At 46.1% G+C, this 24,439-nt stretch overlaps 3 protein-coding genes and 1 long non-coding RNA gene across 30 annotated transcripts; 2 read left to right on the top strand and 2 right to left on the bottom strand.

The window, feature by feature from the left end:
* Positions 1-1,583: 1,583 nt before the first annotated feature.
* On the bottom strand, positions 1,584-12,554 carry LOC106866558. Of its 22 annotated transcripts, none has more exons than XR_002965154.1 (8): positions 12,045-12,554; positions 10,134-11,953; positions 8,173-8,241; positions 7,543-7,623; positions 5,258-5,352; positions 5,080-5,174; positions 4,236-4,351; positions 1,584-2,355 (listed from the first exon to the last, which is right to left on the bottom strand). XR_002965154.1 is itself a non-coding variant. In XM_014901408.2 (5 exons), the coding sequence occupies exons 1-5, from the start codon at positions 5,652-5,654 to the stop codon at positions 2,163-2,165; spliced, it is 630 nt and encodes a 209-aa protein (XP_014756894.1). In that variant the 5' UTR covers positions 5,655-5,675; the 3' UTR covers positions 1,584-2,162. The 22 variants fall into 22 exon arrangements, 4 of the variants coding, with proteins under 4 accessions (XP_014756894.1, XP_014756896.1, XP_024317568.1 ...); XR_002965152.1 differs by having other exon boundaries at positions 4,286-4,351; XR_002965153.1 differs by having other exon boundaries at positions 4,286-4,351; positions 5,092-5,174.
* LOC100827498 (protein DCL homolog, chloroplastic) lies at positions 2,594-13,394 on the top strand. 3 transcript variants are annotated; one of them, XR_731441.3, is made up of 5 exons: positions 2,919-3,057; positions 5,584-5,662; positions 5,775-6,058; positions 6,391-6,505; positions 13,023-13,371. XR_731441.3 is itself a non-coding variant. In XM_003573639.4 (3 exons), exons 1-3 carry the CDS (start codon positions 2,780-2,782, stop codon positions 13,185-13,187), a joined length of 558 nt encoding a protein of 185 aa, XP_003573687.1. In that variant the 5' UTR covers positions 2,667-2,779; the 3' UTR covers positions 13,188-13,394. The 3 variants fall into 3 exon arrangements, 1 of the variants encoding a protein (XP_003573687.1); XR_731440.3 differs by having other exon boundaries at positions 2,594-3,057; positions 5,584-6,058; XM_003573639.4 differs by lacking the exons at positions 5,584-5,662; positions 5,775-6,058 and having other exon boundaries at positions 2,667-3,057; positions 13,023-13,394.
* Positions 13,395-13,813: 419 nt separating this feature from the next.
* LOC104583598 lies at positions 13,814-16,684 on the bottom strand. Of its 4 annotated transcripts, none has more exons than XR_002965157.1 (6): positions 16,597-16,684; positions 16,373-16,500; positions 16,161-16,250; positions 15,450-15,995; positions 15,303-15,381; positions 13,814-14,720 (listed from the first exon to the last, which is right to left on the bottom strand). It is a non-coding gene; the product is annotated as an uncharacterized LOC104583598 (long non-coding RNA). The 4 variants fall into 4 exon arrangements; XR_731439.3 differs by having other exon boundaries at positions 13,814-14,488; positions 14,579-14,720; positions 16,373-16,664; XR_731438.3 differs by having other exon boundaries at positions 16,373-16,664.
* Positions 16,685-20,989: 4,305 nt separating this feature from the next.
* LOC112271651 (dihydrolipoyllysine-residue acetyltransferase component of pyruvate dehydrogenase complex-like) lies at positions 20,990-21,307 on the top strand. Its single transcript, XM_024461385.1, has one exon. The coding sequence runs from the start codon at positions 20,990-20,992 to the stop codon at positions 21,305-21,307; it is 318 nt and encodes a 105-aa protein (XP_024317153.1).
* Positions 21,308-24,439: the final 3,132 nt, after the last annotated feature.

Below are 24,439 nucleotides of genomic sequence, written 5' to 3'. Positions count from 1 at the left end.
CACAGGAAGTACCATCTGTACATGAGCATACTTCAGGTGATTATGTTTTCATATGGAATACATAAGGTGATCATGCATGATTGATAGCTGACATATATCTTTGCTTGCAGAACAACAGCACGAAGAACAGCAAGAACCATCTGTACATGTCGGGTCAGCACTTGTTGATCCAAAACACTCGGCAGTTGAGGGTATTTATCAAACATATATTTTTGTTTTTCATGAATGATTAATTTGATGCATGATGTACTATGATGGGTGATGTTTGGAACAGGAGAGCTTAGAGAAAAGGAATCTGATGCTGCCCACGAATTGAGTGTAGGATCGGAAAGTACCCATTCAGGAAATGTGAATGACATACTTAACAGTTTATGTATGACTCCATGGCACAATGTGCAAGCACCCCACGCTCCTATCTTTGATGAGACACCACAATGTATGGTATTGCATTTGAACATATATATGTCTTCAGCATTTGTGACTGTACTTACATGGTTGTCAAAAATGTAGGCAAAGAAAAGGATGCAGTGAAATTTGGTCAGAACGTGCAAGATGTAGAGCCAGTGGAGATCGGATCTGAATGTTGTATGGGAGAGAAAGATGAATCAGGTCTGAATAAGTCATATTAATTGAAGTACTGTTTTTGTTGTACTGTAAAATTGTTAAATTCTTATGTTCATCATTTTTGATGTAGATTATCCAATTAAAGTGAAGGAGTACAAAAGGGTGTACGAAAGGCGCATTGTGTCCAAAACGATGTACAGTACGGTTGCAAGCAATACTTCAATTAGCGAAGGCGGTAGAACGATTTAGTTATTTTAGAAAGTCGGATGAATATTGTACATTCATCAGCATGCGTGCTGTGTGCAACTTAATTTGAAGTTGGTTATGACTGTAATGATGAGCATTTTAATGTAGGTGTAATAAACTATGTTAAGATGGCAGTAGTTGGTTGTGATGTGGACCATAACAATTTCTATGTTATCTATAATGAAATTTAGTTGATGGCAGTTGGTGGTTCGTGGCATTCCATGGATGTCCAGTTGCTAAATGAAATTTATCGTACAAGCAATTCTGGAACAGAAGTACTCTGTTCCAGAAGCACTTCTGGAACAGAAGTACTTGTCGTACAATTAAGGTGTTTCAGAAGTACTTCTGACCCAGGGCTCTCACTTAAGGTGTACTGAAATTTGAAATAATTGAATATAAGTTACTATGATGTATATGGATGCAAAAAATTCTTGCTGGTAGAATGTCAGGTTTTTTTCTGATGGTACATGAGAACGCAAGTACTTGACGGCCAATGAGAACATAAAACCTGGTTTCAATGGGTCTAGAAGGCTGTTTGTTGCGTCATGAAGTTTTGATGTTGTGTGCTAATCGGTTGGACGTATGAAGTTTTGATGTTGTGTGCATTTGATTTCATCGTGACGATTAAGGGTACAAATTTAGATGTAGGTAGATCAGAACATATGTACCAGAGTACATACTAATTGGGGAAACTATGTAGCTGTGCATACTAATTGGGGAATAAGCACTGTTGCATTGACAATACGGAATCAAAGTAGTACGAGTACATCATCTTAAAGTAATTCACATCCGGCAACCTAACAGTACATTGCATACAAATGTTTTGAAAAAGGCATCATATTCAGGAATAAGCTACATTTGTCTTCAGTTTGGCGGATCAATGATCTTTAGTATGTGGATGGGGAGCCTGGCCTTGTTGTTCTCCATGGTGAGGATCAGATCCCTAACTAAAATCAACTAGGAATCAACTTATCCCTAACTAAAATCAACTTAGATATATCAAAATCAAATTATATGGTTTTTAAAAGAATATTATAAGATTTTGATCATTCTTTCCTGGAAAAACTTTTGGGTCATAGGAACAGAGTTGACAAAATCCTTTGACCTCTGTGCCATACATTTCAACCATATATTTCCTATTTTTAGTTTTGTACGAATCGAAGTCATTTATTTTCAGATGGAGGGAGTATAACAAATCCAAACCATTTATTTTCGGATGGAGTGAGTAATTTAATTGCAATAGGAAAACATATGGTTGAAATGCGCTATTTATATGTTTTACGTTTTCTCAAGCCTGCAGTTAAAAAAGGCCCTGAAGAAACTGTCCGGCGAATGTAGCTCGCGCCCGCATACTACAGATGGCCAAAACGGGCCAGTCCGGCCAGGCCCAAGATAAACGGGCCTAGCTCGGCCCCTTCAAGCCCAGTTATATAAGGGCCGGGCCTGGCTATCCCCAAAACGTGTCCTCCCGCCCCATGCACGGCATGAGGCCCGGCCCGTTTAATCCCGACAGGGCCTGTCAAATCTCCCAGCCCCGGTCCAGCCCTGCAAGGAGAAAGGAGAAAAACAAAAAATAAACGACTACCGGACCCAGCCCAACAAGGAGAAAAAAAAGAAGGAAAGAAAATGCTAATTGGGCTCAGCCCAGCAAGAGAAGATACTAAAAAAAGTAAAAGAAAAGGATGAAAGAGGCTCAGGCCCATCTGCTGGAGGCCCGGTATAGGGAAAATGAAAAAAATTAAACAGGCCGTGCCGGGCCTTCGGGCTTTTTCAATGGCCCGGCTCGATGGCCATCTATACCGCGTACTCCAGCAGTCCAGCTGTTCCGTCCGCCCCCCTATAAAAAAAAAAGCTGTTCCGTCCGTAGCCTTCGCTTCAGTTCAGCACTTGTGAGTTCCTGCAGAAGTGAACACCGCGCTCTCCCCTCCCTCCCTGTCTCCCCTCCCTTCCACACCCATCCACCCCGCGCATGGCGCTGGCAGCGGCCCTCGCCCTCGCCCGCGCTGCCGCCCCGCTTCTCCTCCGCGCCCGCCTGGCGCCGTGCTCGGTGCCGGCCCTGTCTCGCCGCCGCCTCCTCTCATCCTCGCCCACCGCCGACGAGCCCCCTCCCCCCGCGCGGCCGCGGCCGCCTGCGTCGATGCTGCCCGACCCGGAGTCCCTGCCGCCCTGGAGGGCCGCGCAGGCGGAAATCCTCGGCGACATCGACCCCGTCGTGCAGCTTATCAAGGATATCCTCCATTCTGACAGGTGGCCCCTCACACCCCTCGCGTCGAAATACTTCACGAATTGCGATGTGCCAGTCTAGCCGTTATCTGCAGAGTGCAAATTGTAGTCCAGAACTAGTACCATTCAAACGATTCAGTCCAATTGATGGACATGCTTACAATTGTAACTAAAGAGCAAGAGCAAGTTTTACGTGCTCTTTGGTCTAACTAGAACAGCGTGTTAAAAACCAAGATAATGTCTTACAAAAGAATACAATTTTGTGAAAGCCATCAGGTGGAATACTTTATGAAATGGAACTTTTTTTGCAGGTGTCATGTCATCAGTAAAATAACCGGTCACGTCTTAATTAGTTTATCTATTTTAACATATCTTTCTTGATTTAGATGTGTTGGATACAATTTGCAAAATAAGGCACGGTAATACTTGCAATACTCGGGTCTGCAACACATGGACGAATGGAGCAGGTCATTTATTAGAAGCTCCAATGTGAGAGAGCTCACCGTATATACTAAAACTACATCTTTAAATTATATTGCGTAGTGTTTATCCATAAATGAGTTGTGCTTCGTTCAAACCAAATCTTGTCTTTACTTCAGTTTCATATGTACATATGAAGTTGAATTACAAACTAAAAATGGCTAATGCTAGATATTTTCCAGTGGTGCAATTCAACATAGAAGGACTGCAAGAGTACCGTTGCCACACAGTTTTCTAAATCATAGCTAAAATTTGTTGTCATGGCAGGAGAGAGGAGTCATCACCTTCGTAATGAGTACTAATTCGCCTTTACTTATATAATGTTCTGAAACAAAGGATTCAAACAAAATTTCTTTCAATTTAGTTTACACTAACTAAATCATAGTAGGATCACTTATAGATATATAGATAACCGAAAACAAAAATTGTGTTGTGGCCTGAAAGTAATGATACTCCCTCCGTCCAACAAAGGGTGTCTCAACTTTGACTAAATTTGAATGCATCTATACACTAAGTCATGTCTAGATACATCCAAATTTTAACAAACTTGAGACATCTTTTGTTGGACGGAGGGAGTACAACATTTGAACCTATCTACTTCATAAGATTGATCAGTTTAATAAGGAACATAGTGTAATCTGTAAATCAGCCACATGGTATATGACACTGGATCAGTCAATAAGAGACACTTGCAAAAGTAGGTTTCAAAACAGTAAATTTACCTTACTGAATTTACTGTACACATAGAATTTGCAAAACCAATGTAGTGTACCTCTTGATAAATCAGATGTGTTGTGCCATATTCTATCCAGAAAGGCGCAACCCTTCTATCCGTTTCCTTTGCCATAAAAAAACGAAAGCTACTAAATCACTTATATTCTTGTTTCCGTATAGAAAATGTGTGAATCAATACTTACATATGAACAACATGCAAACAAAGACTATTCTTAACAGTTCTATGAAGTAATCAATGTGGCTGTTTGTTCCTATGTACCAAATATTTAATTTCACAGAATGTGCAAGTTCATAACCCAGGGATGAAAAAGGGAGTGAATATATGAAATGTCATGTATATATGTGGCATCACTTGTCCATCCGAATTAAAAAATCTGCCACAAAACAGTCACAATTTAAATTGGTGGAGAATGATAGCTAGCATGCAAGTCTTGCAACCCACATATTAGAAAAACCTCTAGGTAAAGTTAATTGATAGGAAAGGTCATTTTTTTCTGTTGCAAAATTACTTCGAGCAGGTTTAAGTCAAAATAAATAAATTACTTCGAGCTTGTGGCATGTCTTTTATATGTGCAAATTTCTATCCTTTTATGACCAGAGTTATATTTGATGGATAGATAGGCACCTAGCATTAGATTAATGCAAGACCAGGGAACAGCCATATATTGTGTCATATACCTTTTTGTTGATGTAACACAAATTCAAAAGGCTCTCCTGCTGTGGATTGATTTCCATACATGGTATGAAGCAAGAATTTTTAAAGAGTAGCTCATTTGAGGTTATTCGATTAGAGTATTAACAGGTTAATCCTGTAGCACTTTTAATACTTACAAACCTGATCACCTTTTGTGATGCTTGGATGGTCATCCTTTGCTCCAGACTGCCTCCAGTTGCCTTTTCCTAAAAAGGCCTTCTCCTTTTCTAGTCTAATGAGGAATAAAAATAAAATAAAATCTCAGGATGGCGTGTAAGACAGATTACTACAATTTGAAATAACCACATAGATTACCTAGAGATCGTTGCAGACTGCCCAATGAACAGCAGCAGCCGGCGACCTGACCAATTGATGTGGCATGACAAAAGGTCTAGTTGGTCTTCTCTCTTCTATTAGGGAAATCAATTTGGAATTTGGTAAATCACCAGAAAGTAGCAAAAAGAAAAAACAGATTGGTGAAACTAAATATCGGGATGCTGCAACCTGAAATAACCAAAATCAGCGCAGATACTAATTCAGATGGACCATGCATATGTTGGCTACCTAACCTACGTACATGTGCATACACATGCAATCCTGTAAAGCTGATCGGTAACGCTGCATGCTTGTCTTCTCTCCAGATTAACTTGAACATCATGTCGACCGCCCAATGAACAGCAGCAGCCGGCGACCTGATCGATTGATGTGGCATGATGAAAGGTCTTGTTGATCTTCTCTCTTCTATCAGGGAAATCGGATGCTGCAACCTGAAATACCTAGAAGACTAGAATATGTAAAGGCATGCATGATGAACAGAGATTTCCGGCGGCAGGGGGCAGGGGCCTTAGGCGCAGAGCAAGGAAATCCTAACCAACCTGACGCACCATCATCGATGAAGAGGATACGGGGTGTACTGCAGCGGCGGCCGGGAAGTGACTGGGTTGCGGCGCATCGCGATGACGGGGAGAAGGGAACAAAGTAGAGTCGAGAGGTGGGGCTGGGCGTGATCTCGGGCATTGATCCATGGTCCAAAATAATTGGAGAAGTACGTGTTAGTAAGATTAAGATCCGGTGGCTGTGATTTAATATAGTAAATGTTGGTCCACCAAACTAACGGTGAGATGTTTTGCTTTTTTGTGAGATTTTCTAGAGGTCTATCTTTTTTCTGGTTGCTCCGTGATGTACTTTTAGTATATAATAGATACTACCAGATGCAAACCTTATCCTTTTCTTAGAGCATGCCAAACAGCCAAAGTGCCTCTATTCTTACTATAAGTATTTTTTTAGGTTAAAGAGGGATTTATTAAGCGATAATATAGGGATTACATTCCTGGTTCAGCAGCTCAGCGATTTCTGGAGGGCCATAAAGAATCCACTCCCTGAATGAAATATTGGTTGCTGCTTTACTGCTAATCTGATGGAATATTTTGCTTCCTGTGTCTGGGCAGATATGCAGATGGTGAATCACTTGGCCCGAATGATGAGGCTATTATTGTAGAAAAGCTTCTTACTTACCATCCACGTGCAGAAGATAAAATTGGCTGTGGACTTGATGCTATAATGGTGAGCCTCTATTGTCATTTGTCACTTTCTTAATTTCCTGAGCAACTTGAAGCTAGAGTGGATCACAAGGGAGTTTATGTACCGGTTTGGGTGGTGTGCTATTGCCAGACTCCTTAGTTGCTAGATCTCTTCAAGCATGACCGACCGCTCTTGCTTTCTGGGGAAAACTGCTGGCTATATGCATCTTGTATGCAGAGGCCAGGGTACTAAAAGCTTCCATTTTCTAAAAAATTAATAATTCTTGAGCAATAGTTGGTGCCATTTTAGAATATAAAATACTACTGTACCTTTTTTTAGGTAAAGAAATGGGTCTGTCAAGTGGTCAGGCGACTGTTTTGTTGTCCAGAAACAGTCGCCTGAAAATTTGCTAAAAAGCAGGCACCTGATATTCTGCTAAAAAGGAGGCGCCTGTTATTTTGCTAAAAAGCAGGCGAATGCTACCAGACGATAAACCAGACAAATTTGTATGAGCCATGAAACAACAAAGACAAGACTTTTGGTGCCTAAAAACCAGAAGCGTGTTTCTGCACTCTTTGAACAAATACATACGTTTGCACAAAAACCCCCCATCCAGCACCAAATGATCTGGCAATTGGAGTGCGTGCATAAAAGGAACAGTATTTGTGGAACATAAAAGGAACAGATTTGCATTAAAAAAGCAGTGCAAAACTTAGTGCAAAAAATGGACCCTACTAGTTTGTTACACTTCCTGAAAATTTGAGAGCCACAGTAATGAGTGGCCGGACCGGCTACCACCAGAAGGGCACATTCTCATTACCTGGGAGTGGCCGGGTACCATAGGTTACTACTTCACAAAACTACTAGGAAAAGAAAAATGCGATTTGCATTTAAAATCTAGTTCAACTGCACCAGGATGCAAAACTGGATTGAAACCATGTGGAAATGCAAAAAACTAGAGAATAAATTCATATGCAACTGGCAAACAAACTCATATGCACCAAAAGCACCATAAACCGATCACAAACTCAGATTGCAAAGGAGAAGATCAACTTCAGCTCAAGGTCATGGAATCTAACCTGGAACTCCAGTCATCAAGGTGTGCCCCCCACAAATCCTCCCCCCCCTCCCCTGCCCTTGTTCTTCAGCTGCAAAGGAGACTGCAAAAAAGCAAAAGAAATGGAGAAGGAAACTACGATTCAAACCAGAATTTACTGAGTTTCGACTCTATGTTCCTCAAAGATTAGGCCCCCCCCCCCCCCCCCCAAAAAAAAATCTAAATCACACAACCCCCAAAACTTTGTAACAATTTGCTTTTGAACTGAACTTAAACCTACTCATACACAAGAACAACCTGACATGTCTACTTGGAACTGCTTTGAGCATAACAGAAGTGCTCAATACGTGTGCGTTCAACTTCTTAGTTGCTCAGTTCAACTAGCAAAAGAAAGTATAAGCACAATGGCTCAGCATGGGTTGCAGATTCAGGCTATGCGGATAGTAAAAATGCTAATACGAAGGCTCATAAAAACTCAAGGCTCACTGATTACTAATCTAAAAAGATGGCATGGTTGGACTAAACCAGAAACCAAAATATAATGAAAATAATTAAATGACTCTATTCTACAATTATAGAACCAAGTTCTATATGTAATGGTGCCGCTCTCCATGCAGTTCATATAAAGAAGAAGACAGAAAAGATGGCATACCTCCCAAGAAGCAAAAATGGCCAGTCAAACTCTGGACAGGGCAACAAACAGAGAGAAGCTCACTGACCCCTGCAAAACACAAACAAGAACACAGTTGGATCAATAGGTAGCACTGTCCGACATAAAGCATCATCTAACACACTATCACAATCTCATCAAGTACAGAGTACAACCCACATCACTACAGCAATCAAAACACCCATTTCGGCAAGGGTACAAACGAAGCACTCACCGCACAAAGCAGATAGAGATGGCCTTACCCTTCCTGATTGCCTAGCCACATCAAAATCAACAAAATTCAGCGGCAAAATCTCGAGCAAACAAAACTAACCACAACACGAGAGGGGGCACACATTCATCAGAAGGGAGCGAGCAAACTCCGGTGCCAATGAGCACAAATGCAAAATGACCCGTCCCACCTCAGAACCCTCTACTACCTTCGGCTCGCCAAATCCAACACGAAGAGGCCAGGAAGCAAAATAAGCAACGAAAACAGCTCCAGTTAGCTATTAGTACAGCCAATTGACAGGGGACACAGAGCAGAAACTCATGAGCAACTCACGAGACAGCCAACCAGACCTCACCGGCGGCAAAGCACAAATCCAAACCCTCGCCTTTGCTGGTACTGAGCTTGAACAAAATTTTCTATTTAACATGCAAGGTACTGAAGCAACCGTTTTGTCATAATTTGCAATTGCAGCTTCGCAGGCTCGCAATTGCATAAGTAAAAGCGTGCCAAATAAAATACAATTCCAATTAAATTAGCTGCAATTGCATTTGCAAGAACTGCAAATTTAGAAGCTATAATTGCAAAATCCATATAGATTGGATGCAACGGATTTAAACCCAAGATGCAATTGCACCCGTTTATAATCTAGATTGCACTGTAAAGAAAAGTGCAATTCATATTTAAATGGAAATAACTGCAATGCATTTGGAATTTGAATTTGATAATTCAGAAACTGCAATTGCACCTATTTATAATCTAGATTGCGCTGTAAAGAAAAGTACAATTCATAGTGAGAATCTTTGGTTACAAGGGTAGAAAAGAAGTTACTGAATCTGAAATGACCTTGTGCAAAACATTGGGTAAACAACGGCAATTGCAACAAACTCGTGTAGTGATTGCGATGTTTACAAAAATGCAAATTTAAATGCAGAAAGGGCACATAAAAAAGATGGAAATTGAAAACCACATAGAACCATTTAAATTTGCTACTACCGATCATGCTAAATCCAGCCAGTGAGAATAGAACCCAAAACCACATTCTGTTTCACTATATAACACATTTTGAACATGATCAAGCCTCTCGTACTGGCCACTCCAACCAAATTAAAGAAGTCTAGAACAAAAAGACAAATTAATAACCTAGCAGGAGGTGACAAGAAAATGAGTGCAATTGCAAACCACCAATGCTGCGATTGCACTATTAAATTTGTGCGATCAAGTAGAAAGCATGATTGCAATGCAATTGAATATATATAAGTAGCTAGTACGACTTTAAGCTCACAACGTAAGATAAGATAAGACAAGTTTCAAGTCGGAGGAGCAGTACCAAAGTTCGGACATATTACAATACAAAAATGTAATAATTGCAAAGTAGATGGATTCAGAACAGAGCACTAGCTAAATTTTATTCTATGGTTTGTATAGTAATATATTATGTCTCTTATGACGATGATGCTTATCAAACAAGGATTATATCCCTGTTATTTGCTTTCAAAAATACATTGTAATTCCTATTTGTCTTGCTTGCATGCCATTGTACAGAAAAATGAGAAAGCATCACTGACCATAGATAATTATGACGTTGGATCCTTTAGCTTAAGTACATCCCATACAACAACTAGCAGATATGACCCATACTCCCACATGGCACAAACATAAAAGCATAGCTGGAGAAGCATGACTCAAGCTAGAACTGCCATTACTGCAGTGTCAAAGAAAATGAAGCACTCACCATATGAGACAACAGATTGGGCCACAACAGAGCAAGAGATGGGAAGCCTCGCTTCTGCAGCCTTCGCCTTGCAGCGTCCAGCCCACAGCAGGAAGCAAAAATCATTGATACAAAAAATAAAGCTCGAATAAGCGAACAAGTAGAATTATTTACCAAAGAAAAAAAGAGGAAATGAACAACTCAATGGACAGTCAGCTAGAGTTTGCCACCGACAAGTACAGATCGATAACCACCTGGACTCTGTTATCTTTGCTTCTCCAAAACCAAGCAAAAGCAAAAGAAAAATCCAATGGAAAAAAAGGCTAGCAAGTGAAGCAGCAATCACCATCGTAACCCAAAGAAAATGCAAAAGAGATAGGTAGGACAATGCAACAAGGACCCCTTAGGAGAACTGGAGAAGCAAGTAAAAAAAATATTTAATTAACAATTGCAGCTGGGTATGTCTGCGATTGCATTAAAAAAGTTGGTGCAATTAATGGCCAAAGGCCTTGCAATCTGGAAATGGAAGTCATGACTTGATATTAAAAGCAAGGAAAAGAGATCTTAAGATACGGATAGCAGCTGATGATATTGGTATTGCAATATACCGCCACTAAAATTCATGGACAGCGCAGAATTGACATTCAGAGCCATTCATATGTTCATTGTCCTTACAAAATTCAGATATTGTTTAGAGCAAACATGGATCAAGCTAATTTTCAAAATTATCTGGACAGATAACATAAGTGCTAAAAGATGATGATTCTGTTCAGTTGGGAACCTGCCCCCTTAGGGCTAGTTCGTTTATCCCCTTCCCGGTGCGGATGGCAGGGAACGGTGCAGATTTAGCTCAATTTCCCTTTAAACACTCCTAATCCCTGCAGGGTTTGTGGCAAACGAGCAGGCCCTTAGAGGCCTAGACAAGTCAATCTACAGAAAGGGGAAAAAGAATAATAAACACATAGATGATAGAATAATCAAGCACAAGCAAAAAGTCAGTCATCCCTGATAACAAGCATTAAAGGGAAAAAAATTAAAGCACTAAACCCCCATATAAACCAACAACAGGAGCTAAATCACCTCGGATATAACAAAATGAGCATTTCCTGATTGGCACTACCTAAAAGCATTTTCAAGAAAAAATGAACAGCTCGGGCAACTAAATGGTGGTACAGAGACAGATCCACTACCCCCTAAATGGTTTCAGAGGACATAAGGGAACAAATGAACACTGCCCAAAAACCATTGCAAGTACAGTAAAAGATCCACAACATATCATGAACACAACGGACACAAAAATCAAATGTCCACTAAGAAATCTGAATATGAAAACTCAGAATACACTATAACCCCCGCCACCCACCCCTACCACGACCAAAACCAACACGAATCATATCTGCACCAATCATCCATTAGAAGCAGCAACAAATCTGAATCTATCAGCATGACAAGACACAATTTGGCCCCTCAAACGAGTTGAATAAGTGTACAAATCCATCTAGCCGGGTGCATCACAGCCCTTGACATCTACAGCCAACACAAGCTATAGTTCATGACATCAATCAACACATCCGCTTCAAAATCGACGAGGCCGATACATCGAACAAGGGTACAAGCAACGCAAAAACTCACTAGACCAGGCCGAGCATTCTCCGCCATGAACCAAATGACAGGTGATTCGAAGAGAAAACGAACATCAGCTTTTGCAGCCAACACCTCACCACATCAGTCCCCCACACACCTGGTGATAAAAGCTAGCAAAAGATCAGCTGCGTGACCGCTCCATACGTATTCAACGAGGACGGGAGCTGCCACCTTCGACGAACTCCCTGACCTCTCCTCTGTCCAACAGTAGAAACAACAATGAAACGAGAGCAAATCACACAGAAACGACAGACGAAGAACACAACAACAAGCGGACCACCAGCTTACTGGACGGGAAATAGAAGAACCGCAGCCTTCGCCAGAGAGGGGAAAAATTGCCTCTGCCCTCGACCACCCCCCACCTCACCCTCATCGTCTGGAGAGAAAGAACAGGGGTGGGCTGGGTGGAGACGGCGCAGCAGGGGCGGCGCCGGCGGCGAGCGCGAGGGCGCAGCACAACAGCAGGGACAGGGGATGTGGTAGCAGAGGCGGCAACGAGCCTGCGGCAGCGCTGTAGTGCGGCATGGCACAGAAGGAGGGAAGGGGATGGCGCAGCATAGGCGGCGGCAGCAACAACGATCCCGCGGCGGCGGTAGCAGGGGCAGCAGGAGTGGTTGGGGCGGGGTCATCGAGCCAGAATTTCACCAATCTTAGAGAAGGATCGCACGGTCCAGAAATCGCCTCCTTTGCACAAAAAAGCAGGCGCCTGTGCACTAGCAAAAACGTTCAAATTTAATCAAAGTTGAGACATTCTTTGTTGGACGAAGGGAGTATTAACATTGTCTGTTGCCCAGCTGTACATTCAGTTGTTCAGTTGTCCTTGCGCATTCGATGTTTCATGTAACAAGTCAATGAAGTGATGATATGTACAGTAGCCTATATACTGAAATTCTAAGCCGAACAAGTAACTATATTAATTACATTAAGGTAATCTGTTATTTCATCTTATGATAATCTAGTTGTCATCTTATTCATGAATGGTTCTTACCCATTTCATCTACATGTAAATTCAAATATTAGAAGTAGGGGAAGTACAGAAATATCAACGTGTCAATATTTTAGCATTTTCTCAACTAGAATGCTGATGCTTTTAATAATGGACTTCGAGGCTTCTATATCTTATTGCTACCTTAGGTGTAATTAATGGATATTATGTTTAAGAGTACTTTACAGGTTATGTGCACTTGATTTATTTTATCTTCAAAAGCAAATCCCTCTTTCAAACATTTTTGTGCCTTATCTTTTAACTTGAATTTCCTCTTGAAGGTTGATAGGCACCCACAGTTCAGGAAGTCAAGATGCCTTTTCGTCGTTCGCACTGATGGCGTCTGGATTGATTTTTCGTACCAGAAGTGCCTCCGCGAATACATCCGAAAAAAGTATCCATCACATGGAGAAAGATTTATACGAGAACATTTCAAGCGAACCTGAAAATAGTTGACATGAAGCCGGGATCCTTTAGTAGTGTTAAGATGCTGCAAGTTTTGAAATCCCTCTGTAATTATTGATTCCCCCCAAGCTTATGTTTGCTTGCTGCATTTCCTACTTGCATTTTATGAGCATGTGTACATCAAAAAATAGAAAATCGTTTCATCACATATGAGTTTGAATGCTAGCAAGGCCAAAGGTTCAGAGGTATGTGATGTGAATATGTATGCCAAATGTACCCCTGAACTGAATCCTAAACTGCATAGCCTCTGCCATGGTTCAGAAGCAACGGTGATGAATAGACACTAGAGGGTGGGGCGCGCCTTTGCGCGCCTCCTGGCTCGGTCCTGTTTAAACTTTGTTTTTAACACTGGGGTTTGGGTTGATTAAGGCCTGCTCATGCATAGTAAGTGGGAGCTAATGCAATAACTGGGCCGGGGACACGTGACATAAGCGTACATTGAATTATATGTAAACCAAGGGATTACCAGGATTTGTGCGCCACCTGAGCTGTAATGACGACTATCAGCTTAGTCAGGGAGGTTAACCGATTAGATTAAACTAAGGAATGAACTATGTTTTTAACACTGGATTGACGGATGTGAAACACATAGATCAAATTCTCAGAATGGTAAAACATATTGCAAAACAAACATTAATTTATCATGCTATCAATGGACATAAACATCCCACAATAATAACAGTCGCCCTCTGTTGCAGGTTGAGGCTGTTAGAATTATATTTAGCGCATGTTAAATATGTAGAAACCGTGCTTAAGGGACACGTCCCTTCACTCTCTCTCAAATATGTAACTGTCATTTTTTGATGGCATCTCTTCCGATAGACACTTTTGGTGGCACTCCTTGTAAATAAAGAACACACACTTGAATTATTTGCTTTGTCTGGATCTCCTTTACTTTCAATTCTTAACAGAGGCATCTGTTCTCTGTACATGGCATGCCTCAGCCAGCATTGGTGTCTTTGGTGTAGCTTGCCTCTGTTCTCTGTACATGGCATGCCTCAGCCAGTATTGGTGTCTTTGGTGTAGCTCTTGCACAAACCGACAAAAGGAATAACACGAAAGAATTTACACGAAAAAATGGTCAGCGAGCTACACTTTTACAATTCCGAGCTGCAAATGGAAAGAGTCATTTGACTCTAACAAACTGGTTTCATGCTACCTGGCTTCTGACTTCCAAGCTGGAAAACTGATAACTTTTTTGGCAGGAAGCATTTTTAGCTTAATTTCCTGCCTGGAATTTACACAAAGCCACGGCAAGGGTGTACTTGATTCATAATGAATTCTGCATCCAATATTTTTGGTTAATTATGATCTAAGGCCAATAAGAGCTGATTAAATCAGAAGGCTATATAAAAGCAACATGGATACATACATGCATTCACCAAATGTCGCTCATATGACACCCAACCCTCATAAACAAATGTGACGAAGGTAAACTTACGATAATGGCAAACTCCAAGAACAGTTATTATTTCCAACCATTTATGGCCCACCAAATAAGCATAATGTTTTGGCTGCACAAAATTCATAAATAAAGTATGCATAAGGGTGCCGCCATATCAAAGTGCACTCACGCATGCATCTGTAAGAAAATGAACCTCTGTACCCCAAACATAAAAAAACATCGGCATGGTGGAGAACCCTAGGAGCAAACACTCAATTAGAAATGAAGAGTGCATCCCCAAGCATCTAGGATTAGTCTAAAATTAAAACACGCCCAATGCGCATGCCTTAGGGTAATACCAAATCTTTGAACTAACAAACTACTTCTGACTTCCCAGGGTTCCAGTTCCCACCCCTCAGAATCTGCAACCTCTTCATTGAACCAAAACGACCCACACCCCGTATGGATGTGATTTCATAGACTTCAGGAAATTTAAAAATATATATACGAAATAACAGGAATTTATTTATATAATTCTCCTTGGAATAGACAAATTTGTAAACCTATCCATATATTTCATTACCTTGCAAGTTAATATAGTGGTGGAGTTCAAGGCAATCTCAGTATAACAATCATTGTGCTCATCGTCCATTCTTTATCGTGAATAAAGATTTGAAATGAAATTTTCATGAGCATAAGGTGTAGGCAGTACCTTGCAGCACCTTCACCATGTCCACATGTTCACCTTCATGGGGAATCGATTCACATTTGTGAATCAATCAATAACATGACTGAAATCGATTATTACGATATCAGATGAGAAAATGGTGAAGGGGATCGCACATTCGAATGAGCTTACCAACACCCTGCGATTCTCAGTCCGTCCACAAGCTAGGGTTACAGCCGCCGCCGATGGAATCGTCAGAGATGCGGATGAAACAAATAAGTGGGGGTAGCTGCGGGCTTGCGGCAATGCGGGTAGATTTTACCCGTGGCTGGGAGAGATATCGAGTCGACGACATCGAACACGATTCTGCTCCAAGCACTTACCAGCGACAACTGCCTCTTCTACTTTAAGACCTCAAGTTCAAATCCAGTAAATAGATGAAGAACACAGAATAAATAAGACGCAACCTTTGTGTAATGATACCTTTTGGCATTAGAATATGAAAACAAAATAAGGAAAAGCTTGCTACTTTTTGGCAGAAGAGAAAGTGCAAATGAGTTTGCTTATGGACTCAGGAGGGATAAGGAGACCAAATGGGCTCACCAAGATAAAGCATTTACAGGAAGGGGGAACTGATACGAAATATTTTCACCTTGTTGCAAATGGAAAGAAAAATGGATTTATCCTTTGCCTTATTTCTCGGAAGCATGATTTATCATCCCAAGAAGAACTCGAAACCTGACCAAGCATAAACCATGAAATGGGAAATTCTCTTAATTCAATTATAACAAAGATAATGATATTCATAGAGGATGATTAATATGCACACAATTATTTTAAATGATATCTTGCTAAAAGCACGGCATATCAACTCTAAGCAAAAAAAAAGGAAGTACCACTCACAAAAACGATAAAATCATCTCCTGGGCTTGGTGAACATGTCAAAACCAACCACTTAGGATATTACATGCGGCCATGGTGATTGATCACAGGCTGCAGGTTTGGGATCAGAAAGATCAGCCTCGAGTTCATGTTCTCCCAGCATTTGCTCCATATTATGCCCCCACAAACTGAGTTATTTGTAATTAAAGGGAAAAATTAAGAAGTCTCCATACCTGGGAAAACCCACCAAATCGACCATTTCCTGAATCCATGGTTGAAGTGTGGATGGGGTCATCCTCGAGGGCATCATCAGCGAAGGCGGTCGTGACCTTGGAGAGCAGCCTAGTGGTTGGGAGTTGACCTGAGGATGTACGGGTCGAGGTTGTCAGCTCGCGGTGGCCGGATACGAGGTTCAATGGTATCAGTCGAGGTCAGATGAGGTGCTGGGCGACAGTACAGCTTGGAGGCAAGGTTGGACACGGCGGGCGACCCAGACCTCCAACCTGGGATGCGAGGATTGCCTGGAGAGTCTAGTCAAGCGGAATGGTACCTGCAGCATACATTAGATTTGTAAGCGAAAGTAGCAAAACAAAAATGTCATCCATTCAGCAACAATCTCACTAAAAAGCAATGAACAAAAATATGACATCTATTGTCAAGTAATGGGCAAAGTATAAAGCCTAGGAAAAGGCCTACTTACCTTTTCAGGAAACCTTTCCTGATTCATTGACGCCTCTCATGTTTGATGCCAAAAAGCAATCACCAAAGTCAATATTTAAAACTTCCCCACTAAAGAAAAAATGTATTTAATAGCAACAAAAACAATTGCACAATGTTACATATGGTCATTTACAGAATAGCTACTAAACGTACCTATATCGATCTAACATAAGATTGCTCGGATGACGATATCCTAAAAACATAAGATTGCTCAGATGACGATATCCTAAACCAAGCAGATAGCCGGCTTGGAAATTATATTTTCCGCATATTAAGGCCAAAGGAAGATCCATTGAAAAACCAGAATGTATGTTTGAACTTGTTTTGGTACAAGTTAAGTCCAACTTCCAAATTGCATCATTACTTAAATTGTTTTGATGAACGCATAATGCAATGGATGATAGTTAATCCGCAGGTGGAGTGGATGGCCGCTGCTGTTTAGTCCTAGGTTGGCACTGCGGGTCCGTCCCGGGCCCCTGGTCGCTAAACACGCAGTTGGCAAGTCCCCGGGTAGACAAGGTTAAAACACGAGAAGGACAGAACCCCTCCCTGACAACCTAGTTATAGGCGGAAAAACAAGTAAATTGACATTGGATAAAATGAAATTCAAACAAACAAGTTCGTGATAAGCATTCATAGTGACAAGGGCTAACACAAAGTAAGGCGCCTCGCGCCAGTCACAGGGGAACAAGCGAAAAGCGTAAAAAATGGAAGATACAAGGAACGACTACGCGGGGGGTGCATCCGGGGCGGCAGTCTCGGCGGCGGGCGTCTCCTCGGCGGCGACCTCCTCCTAATCTTCACCAGCACCAGCCTGCCCCGTCATCCGCGCGACCATCTCGTCAACGAAGTGGCTGATGGCGTTGGCGTGCTCCTCCTTGTTCTCCTCCGGCGACCAGTCATTGAAGATGGTCTCGAAGGGGAACTCCGGGTAGGTCTGGTGGACCCGCGACAGGATGGCGCCGGCGACCTGAGACGCGGCGACGCTCACTTGCCGGTCCCCGAAGCTGCGGATCGGTCCTCCACGGCCGTCAACCTTCCCACGAACTCCGCGAAGAAGGGGATGAGGGTGCGGACGTCCATGCCGTCGATGGCTGCCGGGGGTACCCCCAGCTTCGATAGTGACTCGTTCCCCACCTCAGCCAACCTGCGGAGCAGGGACGTGCTTTCTTGGCGCTGGCTCCCGAGCTTCGCGTGAGTTCTCGTCAAGCTGTCGAAGATCGTTCCGGGCGACGTCCAGCTCGCCCTTGAGGGCCGCGTTGGCGTCGGTCACAGCCTTGAGCTGCTCCTGGAACTCGCATTCCCGGGTTTGGAGCTGCTCCTGCAACTCCTTCTCCCGGGACGCGGCTCGTATAGCCGCAGCCTGGGCTGCCGTGGCCTGCTCCACGAGTTGCTGGCGCAACTCCTGGATCTCGGTGGAGTAGCTGGATATGAGCCCGCTCTTCTCATCGAGGCGCTCCTGAAAGCCCCTTAACGCTTCCTGGTGCTCCCGCTCGGCTCGAAGGCGTGCCGCTTCCAACGATCGAGCACTTGTTGGTGCTCCGCGTGCAACTCCTGTAGCTGGTGCTGGATGCGTGCTTCCGGGACCAAGGGCTCGGTCGCCTCGGCCCGGGCTTGCTGCGCCACCCGGATCTCCTCCTAGAGGCGCGCCAGCTCCTGCCGACGCTCCTAGACCTCCTCCTGCGTGCCGTCCAGCCGGCCCTGGGCTGCCGCGAGCTGTTGGCGCACCCGGTTGTAGCAGCTGACGAACCCCAGCTGCTGCCGCTTGATGCCCTCGATGATCTCGTGCCCCTGGTCAAAGATGCTGGGGTCCCAATTCAGCGGACCCCAACCTGGCCCCGCGATCACCTCGGTACTTGAGGAGGCTCCCACGGCCACAATCTGTGACCGCACCACCTCCTCAGGCGCCGGCGAAGGCGAGCGCGTCCTTTCGCTTCCGCCCACTGCGAGCTCGTCCCTTGTCTCCGCTTGGGGACTGGGTGAAGCGACCGCCCCCGTATACGGGTTCGATCTCTGTGCTTTAGTGCTAGTCCCTGGATCGACTCACTAGCACACACAGTTTCAAGATGTAATATCACAAAACAAAGGTCTCAATATTACAACGTATCATCAAGAATTTAAAAGTACTTACAACTCGCATAACCTCACGGGTTAGCTGGAAATAAAACAACTGTTTAGCAGCGGAAAACGGAAGATACAAGGGCACATCAACACCACGGTGAGAGCGTGTTGGAATGTAAGCCCGTAATCCAAACATGCAGAACGTACATCTTACTCGTCGTCGGAGCTTCCTGCATCATTAAACGATGCAGCCATTAGGGTCCATACATTGAATGTATTGGCAAGATTCACTAGGTGTTATATCAGAGCCTACCAAGTATATGCATAATGTGGCAAAGTGGGGTTCAAAGCTATTTGCATAAAAGCTTGGTTATTGAATCCTATCTTTTAATTAAATAGAATTTTATCACTATTGGACATGGGGTAGACACACCCATGCTCCTATTAACCTAGAGCACATTGAAGTGGATTCATCAAGTGCTCCTACCCTGTTCAACCATTCATTTTATTTAAGAAGTTAGAATGAGTGAGACTTTCCTTACAGCTCCACATCTAGTTGCTCAAAATGTCTGTTGCTGGGGACACGGCTAAGTACTTAGTTTTGACGCTCTCGAGAGTTTGTACACATTCCCAAGAAACCGACGTGTTAATCCCTTGCTGTCCTCAGGGTAGAGTAGCAACGGCATCGATTACGAGATTTCAGAGGTAATTCCCTAAACCTCGAGAGAATCACGCTCCCCCTACACGGCTACCTCAGTACAATTCCTCGGGTCTAGGTTCATACAACTTACTCTTGTCTCGCCAGAGCCCATATAGCATTGTGGTTGTACTAGAAGCTTTTAAATAGGAAACTAGTCCAGTCTTGGTTACCCCAGGTGGCATTCCACATTTGCAATGTAGGCGCTCCCCGAATCCACGGGAGAGACGTCCATGGACGATCCATTCCTGAATCCACAGGAACTCGACTCAGAGGGACCCACAGAAATGGACCTGATGCCGCTAATCCTCAAAATCTTCAAAGCAGCCCACCCAGAACGGTTCATTAAATTAATTGTTTTTCCCTACATCTCACAAAAACATTTCATATCGCCAAAGGCATAACAATATCATAATGTAGTTATTGCCCCCACGATACTACCATAGCCTAGCATTCAACTACAATCGTTGGCAATTTTGGTAGCAAGGTAATGGCGAGGGTAAACTAGACTACCTGAGATTTATAGCTAGCATAGAAGTACGAGTAATATGACCTAACTTTTGGAACAAGAATTTCCTCAAAATAAAATATTTAAAAATACATTTGCCTATAAAATGGCTTTTGGGCCGCTTAGGCTATCGAAACAAATTATCTTTCAAAATACTTTCAAAAGCCAATATATGGGATAGCTTTATATATGCATTAAATCCCTTTTTACCACAATACCCTCATGGGTTAAAATGCAAATACTCAAAAGCAAGATCAAAGCCCAAAATTAAAATAAAGGCATTTTTGCAAAAGGGTTTTCTGGGCAAATTTTTGGATTTTGAAAGTGATCAAATGTAAAGGTGACATGATGCTTATGTTATGCAATGCATATGAAGAGTTTTGAAAATTGGGATGTTACACTGGGTGGTCGCTCACGGCTGGCCTCTGTTGCGGCATGGTCGAGGGGCTCCGACCCGGTGGCCGCTGCCTCCCCGGTCAGCACTGGGTCGGTGGCTTGGCCGTCGAGAGAGTCCCCTCCGCGCCACTCTGCCCGGTGGAGGGTTGCTCTACCGTCACCTCAGGGGCAGCTTCCACATCGGTTGCGGTACCCCTTGGGGTGAGTTCCGCGGTCCCCTCTCCCGCAGTGGCGGTAGCAGAAGGGGCTGCAAGAGAGATTGTTAGAAAAGATGAAGCGCAAAAAGAATGAGGAGTGTGGGGCGAGTGTGGTGTACCTTGTTCCGTGTCCCCTCCCTCTGTGTGGGTCGCCTCTTGGCGCCCGCCGTCGTCCGTTGCCTGGTCGGCCCCGGCAACACTTCCCGGTCCTGGATAAGGAAGCGCGGAAGGAGTATTAGACGCTGAAGGAAGAAACAGAGAAAAGTGGTAAATGACAAAGTTGTCGGGCGCACTTGCTCCCGGGGCCACTGGCTTGCTTATGGTGTTGGCGGCGCCGCCCACACCCACTATTGCCATCGTCGCCGCGCCCCCCGTCCCGACTTGGGGGCTTCCCCCGCTTGTGATGGTGGCTGTGCGTGGCTTCTTGCTCAAGGTCGTAGGGGCGGCGGGGGAGCCGGAAGTGGCCCCCGCACCAAGCCTTGCCGCGCCGGCCACGACGGTCGCGGTGACCACCGCCGCCCCCGGGACGGCGCCCGGCGACGCGCCAGCAGCCGCGGACGCTGCTGGCGCGGATTCTTCTGCCGTCTAGTAGGGGATGGCCCCTGTCGGGGGCGCGGCAGCCTCACCAGCCCCGCAGTCTCCGGGTGCGGGTGAGGATGAGGTTGCCGGGGAGGAGCGACAGGACGCCCCGGCACAGGCGGATGACCCCTCGCCCAGCTATACGGTAGTGGCGAGGGCTTCTTCGTCTTCCACCGCTTCCTTTGGCACCGACCTCGGCACCCTTGCCGGGGTGGCTTGGAATCCCATCACCTGGGATCCGAGCGTCTTCGACCGACGGCACCAATTCCTCGACGCCGTCAAGGACCAGCAACTGGCCTTCGTCACCTCTTTCAACAAGGTGAGGGAGCATCACGCAATCGCCAAGAGCCAGCTTGGCGAGCTGCGGCAAGCCATGGAGAAGGAGCGGCAAGAGCTCTCCGACTGAGGGAGGAGACGCGCCTCGCCAGAGAGGAGGCGCGCCTTGCCAGAGAGGAGGCGCGCGTTGCCCGGGAAGCGCTGGAGGATGCCAGCACACCGGTCGTCCTGGAAGCGGAGCTCTACCGGCGACTGTAGGCTCAGCGCGCCGAGCTCCAGGGGGCCCTGGACTCGCTGGTGGCGGCTCTAGAGGAAACCAACTACCGTGGCGAGATCCAGGACCTATGCGTCAAGCTGGAGGGGCAGGTCAAGGCCACCGAAAGCGCGGTGGACGCGGCAGCCCGGCATGAGATCCATCTCGACGGCGCCAAGGACAGAGTGGCCAGGCTCGAGACCGAGCTGGCCACTGTCCGGGAGGAGCTCACCAAGGCCGGCAAGGACAACGCGGTCAAGGCCACGGAGCTCGCGAAGCTGGAGAGCCACCTCCACAAGGCCAAGAAGGTTGCGCACGACGCTCGGCTCCACCACGGCACGCTGATCGGGCAGTGGCAGCTGGAGACCGAGAAGCTACTTAAGATCGCCTAGGCGCTGCGCGACTTTCTACCCAGGTTCGAGCTGCAGGCCGGGGTGGTGGACGGCACGGATGTCTCGACGCTGATCCCATTCTTCTCTGACCTGGTGGGGAAGCTTGGGGCGCTCGACGTCTGGATCCCCCAGTTCGGTGCCAACGAGGTTGCCAACTGCGCCCGGGAGGTTGCCGGGACGATCCTCCCGAGGATACACCTCCGGGACCCGGAGTTTCCCTTCGAGACGTTGCTGGACGCTTGGTCGGACAGCGAGGACAAGCCCACCCACACTCAAGTGGTGCGTGGGTTCGTCGACGAGGTGGTTGAGCGGATGCAGTGGAAGCCTGACCCCGAGCCATCCCCGGAGCCCCCGGCGGAAGACGCCGGCAACTAGTTCCCGCAGCCCCCTGCCGTCCTTCGCTGCTTTATCGTTTGCCTTCTTTTGTTTACGTCCTGCAAGTGTGGCGCTTTGCGCCGTTTGAACAATTACATTCTCGTTAGTTCATGTAATCATTGGCTACTTAGTTAATCAAGCTCTTTAGTTCTGTTTAATCTTTGCTCTTTGTTCCCGGGGCTGCCTCGCGGGGTGGTTCCCTTAGCCTTTGCGTGTTGTGCTTTGTGTTGCCGGGGACTCGCGCGCCTCACCCTTGACCAGACCAGGGTCCCGGGATGGACCCGCAGTGCCGACCTGGGGTCAAGCAGTAGCGGCGAGCCACTCCACTTGCGGGGTAACTACTCCAAGCCATGCCCTCCCAGGATGGACCCGGAAGCCGCACGGGGAGCGCACCCCCCCCGCAAACGTCCTTCTAACACCCCGGCCACGCGCAGGTTTCGAGGCCACACTTAGCGAGGCCGCGTTCAGTTACGTTCAGTTCTTAAAGAGTTCATCGTTTAGGTTCAAGCACTTAGCTTTTCGTTTGGTCTCACGCTTGGAACGTTTGCTTGGGGTGCACACCTGGTTCGTTGCCCTTGAAAATGCCTGCTAGAGGGATGCGGCGGGAACGCCGTGGCAGGATCGCCGCCGGCGTCAAGCGCCAACGACGATGCTACCGCCGCTTCTTCGCAGGAACCCTCGCCTTTGGAGGAGTCCCTGGTTTCGAAAGAGCTTGTTTCGAGGGATGCAGCAGGGATGTTGTGGCTTCCTCGCCACCACTGCCGAACGCGGGCGGCGAGGACACCACGGCGTCCCCGCAGCAGCCCTCGCTGCTTGGGGAAAAACTGCCTGAGGGACGCAGCAGGGACGCTGTGGTGGGCCGGAGCAAAGGGCGAACGACGGCACCGGCGCCATCACAACGTCCTCGCGACGACCCTCGCCTCTGGAGGCGCCCTCCGGAGGGGCGCTGCAGGGACACTACGGTAGTGCACCCGTCGGCGGTAAGCACTGATGGTATGCACCCCCATAGTGTCTCCGCGGCAACCCTCGCTCCTTGCGGAGATACCCTTTGGAGGGATGCGGCAGGAGCACTGCGGCAGTGCACCCGTCAGCACCGAGCGCTGATGGAATGCACCACCACAGTGCTTCTGCGGCAGCCCTCGCCCGGAGCCGCTCGCTAGAGGGGGTGTGGCAAGGACACGGTGGTAGTGCGCCCGTCGGCGCCGAGCGCTGCTAGGATGCACCACCACCATGTCTCCGCGGCACCCCTCGGAGCGGGCTCGATGGAGGCACGCGATAAAGGCGCGATGGCAGTGCACCCGTCGATGTTGAGCGCTGATGGGATGCACCACCATCGCGCCTCTGCGGCTCTACTCCCTTTCACAGCCATTTCCCTGGCTCCTCTCGGGGCTGTTCCATGGCCGGGACTCCCCTTTTATAGGCGCGGGAGGAGGGTTTTCCACCGCGCGCGATGGATCAGTGCAGCACCCATGGCACCCCACCCCTTGAAGTGCGGTATGGTCTTTGCCACCGCGCATGCCAAGCTGCTGTGGCACACGTGGCGGCCTCCTCCCGAGTCAAGGGCCTCGGAGTGTGGCGAGTCTCTCGTGGTGCGGTCGCTCCACACCACAAGGCACTGCTACGCGCCACGGCCCGTGGACGGTCCACAAGCATTACAGTGCGCAAGATTCCGCCTTTGCCCTGCACGTTAGATTCTTATCAAACCTGAGGTGCTGCAATTTTTTTTTCAAAATTCACGAAAACACAAAGCAGTACGGATAATCTCTTGCCTCCTAGCCCCTGGGCACAGAAGGGTTGATGCCAAATTTGGATGTGAGCACTTTATTTTCTAGACGTAGCGACTGCG

The sequence above is a fragment of the Brachypodium distachyon genome, chromosome 3 (genome assembly GCF_000005505.3).
Source record: "Brachypodium distachyon strain Bd21 chromosome 3, Brachypodium_distachyon_v3.0, whole genome shotgun sequence".
Lineage (NCBI taxonomy): Eukaryota > Viridiplantae > Streptophyta > Magnoliopsida > Poales > Poaceae > Brachypodium > Brachypodium distachyon.
Note: the sequence above shows the minus strand (reverse complement) of the source record. Positions and strands in the feature narration are given on the sequence as shown.